Raw genomic sequence first — 16206 nt, forward strand, 5'->3', positions numbered from 1 at the left:
AGATCAAGAGGTGGAAGTGCAACCTAAATGCGCACAACAACGACCTGGGAAAGGTCAAACCAAAGAAGAGGAGGAATAAAATGATAAGAATAAAAAGGATTCAGGGCATCAGAAGACATCAAAATGTGTTATAAATATCAGTGACTTACTCAGTGACTCACATCGAGAGACAATCGAATAATTTCCGCAAAATAAAATAAACTTTTACCAAAGATGCAGATTTTTACCCCTGACATTACATTTATATGGAACGGCACACACCCATATAAAAGTGGAAGAAAGTTTGGTGGTATTCCTTTGTTGCATAGACCATACACAAAGTTATGGTAGAGCTACGTTAGTGGTTACGGTATGTTTTAGTTCTGAGACGGCAGTATCTTTACTGATGGAGACCTCAGATAATGGTTGCCCGAACAGAACTACCTTGTCTAACAATACAGCAATTACTTGCTTAAGATTAAAATTCCAGCATATGAAAAAAAATTTACAGCGAGCAGATGGTTTGAAACTGCATTTTACGTCAAATAATTGCTTTTGCAATCCACAACTCTAAATTATTCTAATTTGTATCAATGACTCAAAACCAGCCAAAATCCGTCAGTTCACTGGCTATATGAACATTTCACTTGGATACCCAAGTAACGGTAATTCCTTGTTCGAAAGAGGTTATTCAGTTCATATTTCTTCTTCCAAAGAGATGGTAAACTCATTTCCAATGTCAATGTTTTAAAAGCACTACTTAATAACCGGCCAAATGTAGGTCATGGGAGGTGGCGGTGAACGAATTTGCATCAATGTTTCCCAATCAATTTCCTTTTAATTACGTAATTAGTCTAGTTATCATCAACCTCGATCTTTGTCAATTTGATGACTCTCAAGAATAATGAGCTATAGCCAAGCTCTAGCGTCAATCTATGGTTTAAAGAATTCCACTAAACAAGGTCAATTTATTGTGTGAGTAATAAGAACAAAAAAAATTACTGTGGATACGAATTGCACCAGAAATCATATTGAATTGTTGTGGTCTTTCACAATCTACTGTGATTTTCAATTGAGAAACCAAACATTATCTATGTTAAAAAAGTCAGTAAAACCGCCAAGAAAAGAAGCACTCAGTTATAGTATCTAGGTTTTCAAACAACGCAAAAAATTAACTTAATGATTTTCTAGCTTGATTCGTTTTAGTCAGAGTAAAATATTGTGAGGGCTGAGGTACGAAATGTCACTAAGACTATCTTGATAGATTGGCTATCTGGAAAACAAAAAGCGAGCTGTGATTGGTGCATTATTTCCTTATCAAGTGGGAAGGTCACACACCCATATAAAAGTGGTAGAATTGGGCTTCCCATAGAATCGAAGCACTCTTAAGTAGAGGAGACAGAGAGTGGCGTGTCCAGACCAAGGAGACTCGTTTTTACAATGCGCACAAGAGAAATTTTACTGTGTGCAGCGGGAAGTATATTCAATGACCTCTGCAGGTGCATGTTTTCATTTTTTTCTCTCCTATTTTTCATGGAGGTAGTGGACCTTTCAGCTGCAGACGCTGGACTTATAATACTCATTGGACAAATTGTTGACGCGTTGACCTCAATAATCTCTGGTTACCTCGGCGATATGGTTAAAGTACCCGTTCTTTCACAGAAAATTGGAATGCGAAAATCTTGGCATCTTATGGCAACGGTTTTTATGGGCATCGTAGTTCCTCTCTGCGTCAACCGTTGCATTCTCTGTAGTGGAAGTCATCAAACTTGGCTTCCCACCGTCTATTACGGTTTCTTGTTTTCACTGTATAACGTTTGTTTCAGCGTAGTGGAGATAAATCACCTGGCTTTCATCACAACTTCAGCTGTGTCGGTTGAAGAACTAACAGATCTTAGCGCCATCAGGTTTGCTATTTTTAAAAGTATTATATTTAATTAAACTTAACTGTTCACCCATTTGTTGGGCTCTTACCAAAGATCTACTGGAGGACAGACGCATAGTTTATGTCGCCATCTGCAAAATTTTGCTTTTTTTATCATCTAAAACAAACAGATTACATGTTGATGTGGATTTACACTTCAAGATCACATAATATGTCAAAATGTGGTAACAACATCAATTATACACTCGGCCACGAGCACATTCTGACGCCATCTTTGATCTATAGCAAAACGGAAGCACGTCATAATGTAATATTTTTGTTAATCAGATGATGACGCGAAGTTTTTATTTCATAATCAAACTCTCCTAAAGTTACTTTTCCCTGCAACGCTAATATAAGCGTAAGTCGGTTGACTTAGTACTATTGCCTCTTGCTTCGTAAAAGTCATAAGAAATAACACTAATTTAATGAAAAACCTTCTACCTATGCGTATGTCTGTCAGACCTCCAGTTTTAGTGCTCACACATGCGAAATTAGGCTTCGTACATATTCGTCAGTTTTTATCATGCATTCAGCCGTTGATTGACCTTATTGGCCATAATGGACTGCAACTTGTATTCCTGTGCGAGTCTTCAAGTTTCATGACAAATGCTCCAATTATAACATCCCATGAAGTTTCAAGCAGCCAATTACGTAGGGGTTTGTTTTTGAGGTTCCATTTAAGGACAGCATCATGTTAACTTGTACACGATTCGAGATAATTATGTTGAATCTTTATTCAACTAATTTGCGAAGTTTTCATATAGACCGGTTGCGTCTACTTTCTGGTTAAAATGCGGACAAGAGAACAGCTATTGTGCGCGGTAGGAAATTTATTCAGCGATCTCTGCCGGCAGCTTAATTTTTCATTTCAAAGATCTCTTTCCAAGAATCCCTGCGGGCGAAAATCTTGGCACCTTTTCATAACAGTTTTAATGAGCATTATCATTCCTTTTTTCTTTAACTGTTGTTTTCTTTGTAATAGAAATAATGGTGGGTGGCTTTCAATTGTCTATTACATCTTCTTATTACATCTTCTTCTCGCTGTACAACATTTGTTTGAGCACTGTGGAGGTAAAAATTACCTTTGTTACAACTGTAACTGAATCCGTCGAGAATGTACAGCTCTTAGTGCCATGAAGTTTGCTTCAAGAAACCTTTTTTAAGACACGTAGTTCAAACGGCAATCGTATTTGTTTCAAACATACTTGTATAAATCACTTGTATGACTTTTATATAACTCAACTCAAGAACGGACACTCTGAGGCCATTTTTACCTAACTTATCCTGTAGGAATAATAAACGTGACATCTAAGAACAATTTTCTTTATTCTTCTCTTTTTCTTGTTCAAAAGGACAATGTTCAGCTTCCTTAGTGGTATTTACATATACGTGATCGCCTGGGGCCTTTTCGGACAGGACAAGAGCGATACTCTGGGACCTCAGAGCCTTCCAGATTTTGTAGTAAGTTGCAGCTTCGTTAATAGTTCTATGCCACGATATGCTTTGACAAACAGGTGGAAGTTCAATGCGATGAACTAAAAAAAAACGCAATTAAAAAACGGTTGGAGAAATTTGGTTTTCTCTTCCTGCGCTGCCTGTCAGCCTTTCAGCCTTTCAGTCTCTTTCTACACATCTCTACTGGCATTAAAACTTTTTTTTTGTCCTAAACCTTTCAACTTTCAAGACCTGATTGTCAATTCTCTCCTGGAGCTGCTTTGTATTTCCTTTAAATTAATTCTTGAGAATTTAGTGTTAGATCAAGATAACAACTTTTATCTGATAAGCATTAGTATTCTCATCAGCTGTTGGCTAGAGAATGTATGTTTGCTAGAGGGAGAGGTTACAAGTTAGTCATTTCTGGGAGTTAAAAGGTTGATTAATTCTTTTCTGAACAGTACCTCTCGTGGATTGCTACTGGAACAGGACTCTTCTTTGCAGCCATCTTCCACATTGGCACAAACGAACCTCAAAAATGTCAGAGTAAAGAAAGCGCCACAACGGATCTCACGGTAAGACAGGAAACAAAAGGATATTTCCTTTTCAAATAATGGTCATAAAAAAGCTTATTTTTGTGTTCGGGAAGCAGACAACATCGTGGAGCTAAAAGCGGCGCGCTTGTGCGATTGTTTCTTCGTTCTTCATTTGATTTATCTAAAAGACGTTACATTGCGCGACCAGAGGGATAGAGGTATGGTCCACACATTATCTAAAGCAACCTTTAATTCACTCTGGCCACTTACCCGTTATTTTTCAGAAAGCTCCTGGAATAGTCATTGAAGAGTTTGGAGCCGAAGATGCCAGTAAGTCTATGGATATTTACTTTGGTGTATTATTTAAAAAACCGTCGTTGTTCGCGCAAAAATTGCATATCTAAGGTCCTTTCCAGCGTAAAACTGATCGACAAAAATGAAAAACGCCACTCGTCTTCATCTCAAGGGGGATAGGTCTTATTTTTGCATGGAGCTTCTTAATATCTAGTGTATTGTTGCCTCGGTATTTTTGAGAATCTATTAACCATGACTGTGTTTAGGCATCCCACAAGTTTGATACACGTGGTCCTATCTGGAGACAGCACCAATTTTGCTTGAAATGTTTGGACAACGTCCTCTTTTAAACAAAATGTCTAGTTCAGAAGCGCATGTCAACTGGAGATTAAGATTAGTGGTCACAGTAAGGATATCCAACCCTCAAGCTCTCTTCAGTTATTTCTAGACTGCATTCCGCCGAGAGGCTAAATGTCGACTACGTTAGTAGCTCGAGCTTTACTTCGAAGAACCAGCCAAGTAGATGGCTAGAATGAGGAAAAGAATTTCATCCGTAAACCTCGCCTTCTAAGGATTGTCTCTTTAGAGAACTTTACCATAACTCCTTTTTTAGCGAAGCGCAAAACCTCCAGCTTAGCTTGGGTTACTCAGATTTTTCACTAGCAAGTTAAAACGGGAAAAGAAGTTGAACAAAAACTAATCGAGAAGAAGTCCAGATATCCCGTGTTATAAAAATATTATTGGAGATCATTTTGAGGGAATAAGTTTCAATAGTTGATCCGAAAAAGAGTTGAGACATGTTCCTGAAGCTGACACGATTTAGTTCCACCGTTGAACCCCTGACGCAGAAAAACCAGACGTTCGTTAATTGCTTGTTTTGTTTTTTTGCTCAAGATTCTAGACGGACCAGCCTTGCTTTTAAGTTTATTAACATGGTTATGGCTTCAAATGAATATGAAGAACATCAAAGTGAGATGAACGGATGTGGAGGAACCAAAAGCCATGAAGTACGCATCAGAAAACGAAGTCTTCCGCAGAAGTTTGCTGTTGCCATGTTTGGTGATGGGAAAATTGATAACACTGATCAAAATCATAAGAATCCAGAAAGTGAGGATACAAAAATACGAGTTGTTCTAGAAGTACAGCATCTTGATCGTGAACGCAAGAAGAGTCCACTAATGCTTGATTTTGACGGCATCCTGTTGAGATTACAAAACGAAGAGCACGAACAACCAACATGTTTTGGTGCCATGGAAAACCAAGTTACAATGGACGGTAAAGCCGACGATCATACAACTGATGAAGAGTTGTGGAACACCAGACACGAAGAGATCAAAAACACTACTGAAAAAGATTTGTGGAAAATGACCAACAACGCGGCCCCTAAAACATCTTTTTGTACCGTATATAAGCAAAGAAAACATGGAATGGTGCTTTTTCCGGATGATGGTAAATTTGGTCTCTATAACCCTGGATTTGAAGATGATGAGGGTGATGATGATAAGAAGGAAAGCCTTTGCAGTACATCAGTGAGGAAGCAAAAAAAGTCTCTGACTTTCCATCCTCCTGAACTTCTTGAAATGCTGTTCATGAACGGAACAGAACGACAGGGATTAAATCTCGATCACACGCCTGACAACAAAACGAATCTGAATGAAAGTATTCCAAAACAACACGGTAGAAAAATCGATATAATAGAAGGTTGCGATACCACAGATAATTCTTTAACTTCAGGGGATAACCCTGATCTTCTTGGTCTCCCTGTTCAATCGACAAGTTCTACACCTGAGGGAAGACGTCCAAAAGGAATCAAATACTGGCTAAAAGATCCAAACGTGTACATGGTAAACCTTCACGTTTCCAACTATCCTTGTTTGTTGATTTAGTTGACTCTCTGTGACGTTTTTCTCGTGTTTTAATTCTCAGGTAGCCATTATCTTTACATGTACACGTCTTGTGCAGGACTCTGTATACAGCTATTTACCGCTATTTCTCACAGAGAGATTATCATTCCCCAAGGTATAGTTCAATCTGATGTGCTCAGTTGTTTTCAACTCTTTGATACGGCTCATCGTATTTTTGTTCTGAATCAGGCAGCTACCGCTTATTTTCCACTCGTCCTCCTAACCAGTGGCTCTTTAGCGAGTTCAACGTGTAAGAAACTGAAAAGAAAAATTGGAAGTAAGGTAAGACCTGGATTAACAGCTTCTTCTAACTGGTCATTTGACGTTTTTGATAGTGGAAATGCATTGATTGCGCCAAACGTCGGCTTATCTACTTGTTGATGATGAGTGGCTGAGAGGGGCGATAAATAAACGATCATCTTAACGGCTTTATTTAACTTAACTCGACACATGAACCATCTTTTCTCAAGTTACGATAGTCAGGATTTCGATTCCTCAAAGGATTCTCAGATCTTTTTTTTGTCTGTGTCTTGCTTGTTACGGAACCATGAACAACTTTATTTGTTAACTTAGTCTTAGTAACTTTCATACTTTCTTTGCTATGCACATCTAGTGGAGCTACCTTCTGGCAAGTTTATTTGTGATGGGTGGCGCTTTTTGGAGCTATTTTCAAACCTACTCTACCAGACAATCAACTTATGCACCAGTGGTTATGATAGGAAGTGGTCTCTCCATTATGTACGTGATGGCACTGGTCTTCATTACCGAGCTGATCGGGGAAAATAAGGTTAGTCTTTCGAAACAAGTTTTAATAGCTTCGAGGAGATAATAAGTCGCAAACTCTAATACATTTCCAACCAGCCAATTTTTGAAATTCAAATGACATGAAAGTTGAATGTCGCAAAACAAAATCCAAACTAATCTCAACTCTTTGTCAGTACGAAATAAAATTTCACAAGCAGCTAGTGATAATTTAATGTAGATACAGTTAGATCGCCTGAAGTTTTAAATTTCGAGTAGCATCTGATCGGTTGAGAGATTGTTGCGATTTTTCAAGGTCAATCACAGAGGGTAATGAAAAAGAACCGTTTCATTCGCGGACTAGTTCCGAAACTTGATTAACACCATGATCAGCGTGCATATTTTCCAAAGTGCTCTCTATAAATTTTCCATGATACTAATAAGGATAATTTTTCTAACAATCGAAACCTTTGTTTTGATTGGCGATCATTTACCTTTTTCTCTCTTGCCGTAAATGTTTGATTCAGCAGTGACACTCTGAGGAGAAATTAAAGACCTGTTGGTCTTAGGGGTAAAGAGTTAAAAAACTACGTTAATAATAGTACTAATGTTGGTTTCCCATCTGAGATATATGAGTTAATACGGTGATTTCCTGTCAGGAAACCAGTGGATTAGTGTTTTCCATTATCACTGTAATCGCCAGAATCTCAAGCGGTGCACTTATCATTGCTATACAGGAATTTTATCCGGAAGAAAGGTTAGTCTATCAAATCTTTATTGAAATTTACCCTAGAAGGAACAAGAAACATGGTATTTAAAACGTTTAGATGACCAGCCGGTTTGTTAAAACTCGAAAAGTATATTCAACAGGTTTGTCTTTACCAGCTTGAGGAGGCCATCGTTGACCATTTCAAATTTTAATAACAGTTTTAAAACTATGCATGATTCAGTAAACTCCTCAATTCCTTTATTCAATTTAGAACCAGCTCAAATGAGGCGGTTAGCAACTACGTACGGCATGTGTTTGTAATGGCGCCTGGAGTATTAACTCTCGTGGCATTCTTGCTGGTTTTGTTTTTCCAACCATCTAACTTTATCTGCAGAAGTAAAGGTAAGTACATTGTCAAGCTGTTAGACGTATATAACATGGGTAACGTAAGGAGAATAACTACAAATACTCTGAATTACCCTCTGACGCAATGGTGTCAAGCCGTTCCTTTGTTTAAACTAGTAATCTTACCAAGTAACACAAGCCTGTGTAAATTCATTTACCTCGTTATAGTTTTGCGTCCATGTAGTACTGCTATCCATGCTCATTTAATAAGACGGTTTTAAACTTGGAGCTTCAGGTTTGTTAGTCAGTATTACACGTGGTTGTCTTTGTTGTCAACGAAACCTTCTTCTGTCAATTTGTTCTTCTAGTTTCAGAAGATGTTGAGGCTCTACACGGCCAATCGCCGTTTGATGTTCAAGTTAACCAATGTCCATCGGGGGTCAAAGCAACGTCAGGCCACAGCTTGGATGATAGTCACAATACCTCCATCGTGGTGGTGGATTCTTGTTCTGAGGACTCAAAACTTTGAATTCTTTGAAAATTGCATTATGTGTAGAGGCTCTGTCGACCTACTAAAGGTCATTGCACAGACACGCCCACGATTTCGGCCTATATGACCCATAATTAACTGTTTCATTTTTAACGATCAAGTTAAAATCAAAGAGATTGTAAAGATCGTTTCCATCTGTTGTTGTTGAGATTTTAGGAAAAATTATTTCACATGAAAAGTTTTGCCATCGTAGAATTCCGTAAAATAAAAGGAGACAAGTCGTAATAACTTCTGGCACCGAGATGAACAGGAGTCCACTTTTCCTAAATTTTAGATAAATAGTGGTCTTGTCTGTTTAATGATAATAATAGTGTAGTATCTTAATCTATTTTCAAAATTTTTTAGATTTTCTTCTTTTCTATTGATAGCTCAAAGTTTCCTCGGAAAACTGTTCACATCTCGGAACAAATAATGTGAACCGTTTAGATCAATCGCTGACAAGCAAAAGTTTTCATTCATTATAGCTACGTGTATTACGACATTCTTGGTTTTGAAGAACTGGTATGGTCATGTTTACCGTCTTCATTATATAACACTCGAAGGATTAACACTCGAAACGTCAGCTTTGAAACTCTCTAAGGTGGCCAATTTACGTTATAAACTCAGTTATAAATAAAACCAAGTAATTTATGTCAACACACGTGTTTGTTTGTTAACACTCGAAACGTCAGCTTTGAAACTCTCTAACGTAGCCAATTTACATTATCAACTCAATAATAAATAAATCCAAATTATCTTAACGTACGTGCTCGTTTGTTTGTTCCGGGTGATCGAACCTGACAGAGCTTCAAGCTAGCAAGTTTGATCATCCGTAGTAAGTGTACGGCGAAGGGCGAATGAGGGAATCAGGACCCTTTGTCTCCAATGGTTTTCCATTTTTTTTTCTTTGTTAAAACGTTTCGATTCTGCAGTTAAGTGGTATCAAAATTAGTTGCAAGAAAAATGGGTTGCTTTCTCGTTTAATGTACGTGGACATTACAAGCACCGCAAAAATTCAAGAACTTTCCAACTTGTTGACCTTGCTAGTTATGAGCCAAGGAGTGTCTGTTATTTCCAATTCACCAAACCTGACTAGATCTCAATCGACTTGATTGAGTAAACCTGTCAGACTGAATATGTTCATGAATGTGTTTACACACAGGAGACGTGACCTAAGGAAAGAAAATCTGCCAAAACTTACAGTAAACTTACAGCTCAATTACTGAAAACAAACACATACTTTCCGACATTTCTTATCTGTTAAAACACTGGTCCATCGCATAGATAGCTTGGAAAGTTGTCTTGCCTTAGCAATTCTTCGAGTGCAGGCCACTGAAAAGAGACTTTCCCAATTTCCTACACTCGATTCAAACTAGCTCAAACGAGGCTGTTGGCAACTACGTGCAAAATGTGTTAGCAATGGCGTCTGAAGTATTCTGTTTGGTGGTATTCCTACTGGTTTTGCTTCTCCAACCGTCAAAAGGTTTTTTTAAATGAAAGGTAACAGCGTTGATTTACATCTAAATTCACATGGCTGTGTAACATACTGATAATCACAAAGAATGATTGTACATACACAGACTCCAAGCGAATGGTCACAAAAATTTATTCTTTTACACAAGATACCATATATCCACGCAGACTTTCTCTGCTTTTTGTTCTAATTCCTCTGCTTTAATAACCTTTACGTGTGCCATTTCTCCTGTGTAGACACACAGGATTTTGAGGCTCAAGCAGATCAATTATCGGTTGATGTTCCACTTCCTCAGCTTCTCTACGAAACAAACAAACGCTAAAGGAGTGGTTAGATGCAAATCGAAACTCTTACATCGCGTCGGTTCATTATTCTTCTGAGGAAACAAAACTATAATTTCTTTTCAGAAATATAATATGCGTGGGTTTTGTTGCATATACCATAAACAAGGTTATGGTAGAGTTACGTTAATGGTTACGGGATGTTTTAGTTCTGAGACGGCAGTATCTTTACTGACGGAGACCTCGGATAATGGTTGCCCGAACAGAACTACCTTGTCTAACATTAGTGCAATTACTTGCTTGAGATTAAAATGCCAGCATATGAAAGAAAATTGACAGTGAGCAGAGGGTTTGAAATTGCATTTCACTTCAAGTAATTGCCTTTGCAATCCACAACTCTAAATTATTCTAATTTTCATCAATAGCTCGAAACCAGCCGAAATCAGTCGCCTTTGAGCCTGTAATTATGGTGAACATTTTAGTTTTTTGCTCTCTCAGTTACGTAGGGTCAGTTTACTTGCTATAAAAACACTCTACTTGGTTATATCTAAGTGACGATAATTTCTTATTCGAAGGAGGTTATTCAATTCAAATTTCTTCATCCAAAGAGATGGTAAATTCATTTCCAATGTCAATGTTTTAAAAGGACTTCTTAATAATCGGCCAAACGTAGGTTATGGGAGGTGGCGGTGGACGAGATTGAGTCGAATCTACATCAATGCTTTTCAATCAACTTGCTTTTAATTATGGAAATTGCAGTAATTAGTCTCCTTATCATCAACCTCGATCTTTATCAATTTGATGACTCTGAAGAATAATAAGCTATGATAATGTTCTAACGTCAGTTTATGGTTTAGCGAATTCGTCTAAGCAAGGTCAATTTATTGTGTGTTTTATAAGAACAAAAACGTTTACTGAGGATAAGAATAGCACCAGGCATCGAAATAAATTTTTGTGGTCTTTCACAATCTACAGTGTTTTTCAGCAGACATTATCTATGCTAAAAGGGTCAGTAAAACCGCAAAGAAAAGAAGCGCACGGCAGCAGTATCTAGGCCTTCAAACGACGCAAAAGATTAGCTCAATGCATTTCGAGCTTGATTCGTTTTAGTCAGAGTAAAATATTGTGAGGGCTGGGGTAGGATTCAGTTCTGTACATTCTTATGAATTAATTTCATAGCCACTTTGCTACTTTTTCCATAACCACGCGACTATTTTTAGATGTTGCGGCAGTAATTAGTTTAAAAAAAATTCAATCAAAAGGCTCGGCCAGAAAAAACAATTAACCAAAGTCCTCGAGAAGAAAAGAAGAGATCGTAAATTTATCATGTGACAGGATCAGCCAAAAACTGTTTCGTGTGATGTATGTAAATCGAACCAATTTTGAAATTAAATATTCAAATGTAAGAGGCCAATAAAGAACCTTGTTAAGTTATAAAATAAAGGGAAAATAATTTCAAAACTCCTTGTAATCCTCTTTCAAACAATCCGCTGAAGCTTGGACGGGAGAAACAAAGAACAATCTTGGCCGCTGTGATTGATGTGTGGACTGTATGTTGAAGAGCTCCCGAGGAAAAGCACAATGATAGAGCAATGATTACTTTATACCAACTGAAGACGAACGCAAATACGTGGCTTATCAATATGACTGCCTCTGTTGTTTTTCCTCCTAGTCACAACATGTGTTGAAATGAACCCGCTACGGGTCCCCTAAGTGCGAATATTTCGGCTTCTCGACTCAAGCTGCATTTTTAGAAGTTCGGAAATGTTATTTAAGGTTATTATTTTTATTAGACCATACAGATGTTTTATTTCTTTCCACGTAAGTTTCTGAGCTTCATCGAAATTAATTTTGACTTTCACTGAGTAGGGAGGGGTACAATGCGAGGGGTAGAATGGGAAAACTGTAACTAACAGATGCCATAATATTTTGAAACCCATCTGGCCCAGGACAACTTATGCTCGTGATACATTGAAAACCATTTGAGTTCGCGACTCATGGTGATTTATTAGGTGGCAAGACAGCATTAAAAGGATCAGACCAAAATATTAGACAATTTAAAAACTCCCAAAAGTGACTGATTCATGTAACTTCTCCCTATAATATCCAAACACTATCCAGCAAACAGATAACGATAATACTGAAACTTATCAGGCAGAAGTTATCTTGATCTTACATAAAATTCTCATAACTTATTTACAAGTAAATGTGTAGCAACTAGAAGGGAGAATTAACAATCAGATCTTAGGTATTTAAGGGTTAAAGGAAGAGAGCAGAAATGCTTCCTCTCAGCTACTGATCTCAGCAATGCTAGTCCTTTACACACATTTAAGTTTCTGTCAGTGATAAACATTCAGTGAATTGATATTCCCATTCTTAGCACTCAGAGGCCTTCTGACACAAAGGTTTGCTATACTAGTTCTAATTGCATTGTGTTAACCAATGTTATGATAGTATAATTTTGAGATACTTAAAAGATTGAGAAATATATCCAAATCAAGATATTTATTTCATACTGTTACAGTTACCATAAGATTTGTTTGAAAGAGAATCTTTCAGACCATCGAATTGTATGAGAAATTATTTTTTGCGAGACTTCTATCAAACTTCTTATTATGAGAACAATTTTGCGAATAACAAAATTTAGTGTCAGTTCATCTTTGTGTTGAGAACTCTTTTAGTTGGTGAAACTCACTTTTTCTTTTTTCCAATTTGAAGCATCAATTTGATTGATACATAAAGCACACAAAATATTTTTTGAGAGATCCATGTGGCATCCATGGTGGATTACTATGCTATCATGAAAAACAAAAACAACAACTACTGAAAACTGCTTTGGTCACAATTGCTATCAAATTTGTGTCAGTTTTCTGAGTCTGCCATAATAAGTGAAAACTCTGAAGATCTTGGTTATTTTATAAAAAGCAATTACTTTCCAAGAGTTTCTCTGCTAGGAGTGTTTTAGGCAAACCATGTAGTAAACAGGTGAGCAGTACTGAACTTATTGACTTACTGCGGCGGCAATGCAAAAAAACTCTATCGAACTTAAAAAAATTCAGGTACCTAATTGAAAATTTGTACTAATTTTGCAACAATAGTCACCCTCATTCATAATTCACGAGAATAAGATAAGTATAGAACGATGAATACTTAGCAAAAATACATGCCTCCGTGCATAAACTTGAAGAAGTGAAAGCTCGTAGGCAAACCATTGGGGCCATAAAATGTATTTGAACAACCAAAAGCGGCACACTACTCTCCTTTCTTTTTGGGAGAAAAATTAGCTTTATCGATATTTCGGCTAGGACAATCCATTTTCCTTAAAAATCGTACAATTTTACTGCCTAAGTATGAATTTCACCAAGTGCGCTCACAGAGATTTAACACGAGTCAACCCCAGCCTCGTTCTCACGTTAGCGCGGCTGCATTTCCAATATGGCGCTGGGAACTGTAAAAAGGTCTATTAGAAAGTGAAGAGGAGACCCGGAGGGGACTTTTTTTTTACAATGCATACAAGAGAAAGGTTCCTGTGTGCAGTGGGAAGTATATTCAATGAACTCTGCAAGTGCATGTTTTCATTTCGTCTCCTATTTTTAATGGAGGTAGCCGAACTTTCAGCTGTGGACACTGGACTTATAATACTCATTGGACAAATTGTCGACGCGTTGACCTCAGTAATCTCTGGTTACCTCAGCGATATGGTTAAAGTACCCGTTCTTTCACAGAAAATTGGAATGCAAATATCTTGGCATCTCATGGCGACGGTTTTTATGGGCATCGTAGTTCCTCTCTGGGGCAACAGTTGGATTCTCTGTAGTGGAAACCATCAAACTTGGCTTCCCACCGTCTATTACGGTTTCTTGTACTCACTGTATAACATGTGTTTCAGCGTGATGGAGATAAATCACCTGGCTTTCATCACAACTTCAGCTGTGTCAGTTGAAGAACTAACAGATTTAAGCGCCATCAGGTTTGCTATTTTTAAAAGTATTATATTAAATTAAACTTAACTGTTCACCCATTTTGTTGGGCTCTTACCAAAGATCTACTGGATGACAGACGCGTATTTTACGTCGTCATAAATCACTTGTATGACTTTTATATAACTCAACTCAAGCACGGACATTCTGAGGCAGTTTTTTCCTAACTTATCCTGTAGGAATAATAAACGTGACATCTAAGAACAATTTTTCTTATTCTTCTCTTTTCCTTGTTCAAAAGGACAATGTTCAGCTTTCTTAGTGGTATTTACACATATGCGATCGCCTGGGGCCTTTTCGGACAAGACAATAGCGATACTCTGGGACCCCAGAGCCTTCCAGATTTTGCGGTAAGCGCAGCTTCGTTAATAACGTTATGCTACGATAAGCTTTTACAAACAGGCGGAAGCTTAATACAATGACATAAAAAAAAACGCAATTAAAAAACGGGTTGGAGAAATTTGGTTTTCTCTCCCTATCAGCCTGCCAGCCTCCTTCCACACATCTCTGTTGGCATTAAAAATCTTTTTTTTGTCCTTAACCTTGCAACTTTCAAGATCTGACTGTCACTTCTCTCCTGGAGCTGCTGTGCATTTCCTTGTAAATTAATTTTGAGAATTTAGTGTTAGATCAAGATAAAAACTTCTTTCTGATAAGTATGAGTTTTCTCATTAGCTGGAGAATGTATGTTTACTACAAGGAGAGGTTACAAGTTAATCATTTCTGGGAGTTAAAGGGTTAAGATGCTAGTTGATTAATTCTTTTCTAAACAGTACCTCTCGTGGATTGCTACTGGAACAGGACTCTTCTTTGCAGCCATCTTCCACATTGGTACAAAGGAACCTCGAAAATGTCAGAGTAAAGAAAGCACCACGACGGATCTTACGGTAATACAGGAAGCAAAAAAGATATTTCCTTTTCAGATAAAGGTCGTATAAAAGCTTATTTTTGCGTTCGGAAAGCAGACAACATCTTGGAGCTAATAGCGACGCACTTGCGCGATTGTTTCTTCGTTCTTCATTTGATTTATCTACAAGAGGTCTATTAATCTGGACGGGTCTTGAAGTTACATAGCATGACCAGAGGGATAGAGGTATGGTCTACACATTATCTAAAGCAACCTTCAATTCACTCTGGCCACTTTCCCGTTATTTTGCAGAAAGCTCCTGGAAAATTCATTGAAGAGTCTGGACCCGAAAATGCAAGTAAGTCTATGGATATGTACTGTGGTGTATAATTTTAAAACTGTCGTTGTTTCTGTTAAATTGCAGATGTAACGTCCTTTCCGACATCAAACTAAACTAAAAATATGAAAAACGCTACTCGTCTTCATCCCAAGGGGGATAGGTCTTATTTTTGCATGGAGCTTCTTAATATCGAATGTATTGTTGCCTCGGTATTTTTGAGAATCTATTGACCATGGCTGTGTGCAAGCATGCCACAAGTTTGATACAGGTGGTCCAATCTGGAGACAGCACCAATTTTGTTTGAAATATTTAGACAACGTCCTCTTTAAAGAAAAATATCTAGTTCAGAAGCGCATGTCAATTGGAGATTAAGATTAGTGGTCACAGTAAGGATATCCAACCCTCAAACTCTCTTCAGGTATTTCTAGACTGCATTCCGCCAAGAGGCTAAATGTCGACTATGCTAGCTCGAGTTTTACTTCGAAGAACCAGCCAAGTAGATGGCGAAGATGGGTAAAGAATTTCATCCGTCAACCCCGCCTTCAAGGATCGTCTTTTTAGACAACTTTACTATTACTCTTTTTTCAGCGCAGCGCAAAATTAAACCTCCAGCTAGGCGTGGGTCACTCAGATTTTTCACTAACAAGTTCCAACGGAAAAAGAAATAGAACAAATACGAAACAAGTTAAGGTCCGCATATCCCCTGCCCCTGTTATAAAAATATTATTATTATTTATATTATTATTACAATGGGCGGTAAAGCCGACGATCATGAAACTGATGAAGCGTTGTGGAACACCAGACTCGAGATCAAAAACACTACTGAAAAAGATTTGTGGAAAAATTACCAACAACGCGACCCCTAAAACATCTTTTTGTACCGTAT

The 16206-nt window shown here is 37.7% G+C and overlaps 2 protein-coding genes across 2 annotated transcripts; both read left to right on the forward strand.

Moving 5' to 3' along the window:
• The first annotated feature begins 1419 nt into the window (after positions 1–1419).
• On the forward strand, positions 1420–8398 carry LOC136280396 (uncharacterized). The gene is made up of 11 exons (XM_066165410.1): positions 1420–1886; positions 3259–3367; positions 3802–3915; positions 4161–4206; positions 5065–6014; positions 6097–6189; positions 6264–6356; positions 6688–6861; positions 7475–7572; positions 7796–7926; positions 8238–8398. Exons 1-11 carry the CDS (start codon positions 1420–1422, stop codon positions 8396–8398), a joined length of 2436 nt encoding a protein of 811 aa, XP_066021507.1.
• Positions 8399–13659: 5261 nt separating this feature from the next.
• On the forward strand, positions 13660–15988 carry LOC136280397 (major facilitator superfamily domain-containing protein 12-like). The gene is made up of 5 exons (XM_066165411.1): positions 13660–14123; positions 14375–14483; positions 14907–15020; positions 15293–15338; positions 15909–15988. The coding sequence occupies exons 1-5, from the start codon at positions 13660–13662 to the stop codon at positions 15986–15988; spliced, it is 813 nt and encodes a 270-aa protein (XP_066021508.1).
• The last annotated feature ends 218 nt before the right edge of the window (positions 15989–16206 follow it).

This window comes from Pocillopora verrucosa, chromosome 4, assembly GCF_036669915.1.
Source record: "Pocillopora verrucosa isolate sample1 chromosome 4, ASM3666991v2, whole genome shotgun sequence".
In the NCBI taxonomy this organism is placed as follows: Eukaryota; Metazoa; Cnidaria; class Anthozoa; order Scleractinia; family Pocilloporidae; genus Pocillopora; species Pocillopora verrucosa.

Excerpts from the sequence above, each read along its gene's own strand:
- LOC136280397 (XM_066165411.1), top strand. The coding sequence starts at position 13,660 with ATGCATACAAGAGAAAGGTTCCTGTGTGCAGTGGGAAGTATATTCAAT. Across the intron at positions 15,021-15,292 it reads GCACCACGACGGATCTTACG|AAAGCTCCTGGAAAATTCAT; the intron begins GTAATACAGGAA and ends GTTATTTTGCAG. Across the intron at positions 15,339-15,908 it reads GTCTGGACCCGAAAATGCAA|CGCAGCGCAAAATTAAACCT; the intron begins GTAAGTCTATGG and ends CTCTTTTTTCAG.
- LOC136280396 (XM_066165410.1), top strand. The coding sequence starts at position 1,420 with ATGCGCACAAGAGAAATTTTACTGTGTGCAGCGGGAAGTATATTCAAT. Across the intron at positions 6,357-6,687 it reads AAAGAAAAATTGGAAGTAAG|TGGAGCTACCTTCTGGCAAG; the intron begins GTAAGACCTGGA and ends ATGCACATCTAG. Across the intron at positions 7,927-8,237 it reads CTTTATCTGCAGAAGTAAAG|TTTCAGAAGATGTTGAGGCT; the intron begins GTAAGTACATTG and ends TTGTTCTTCTAG.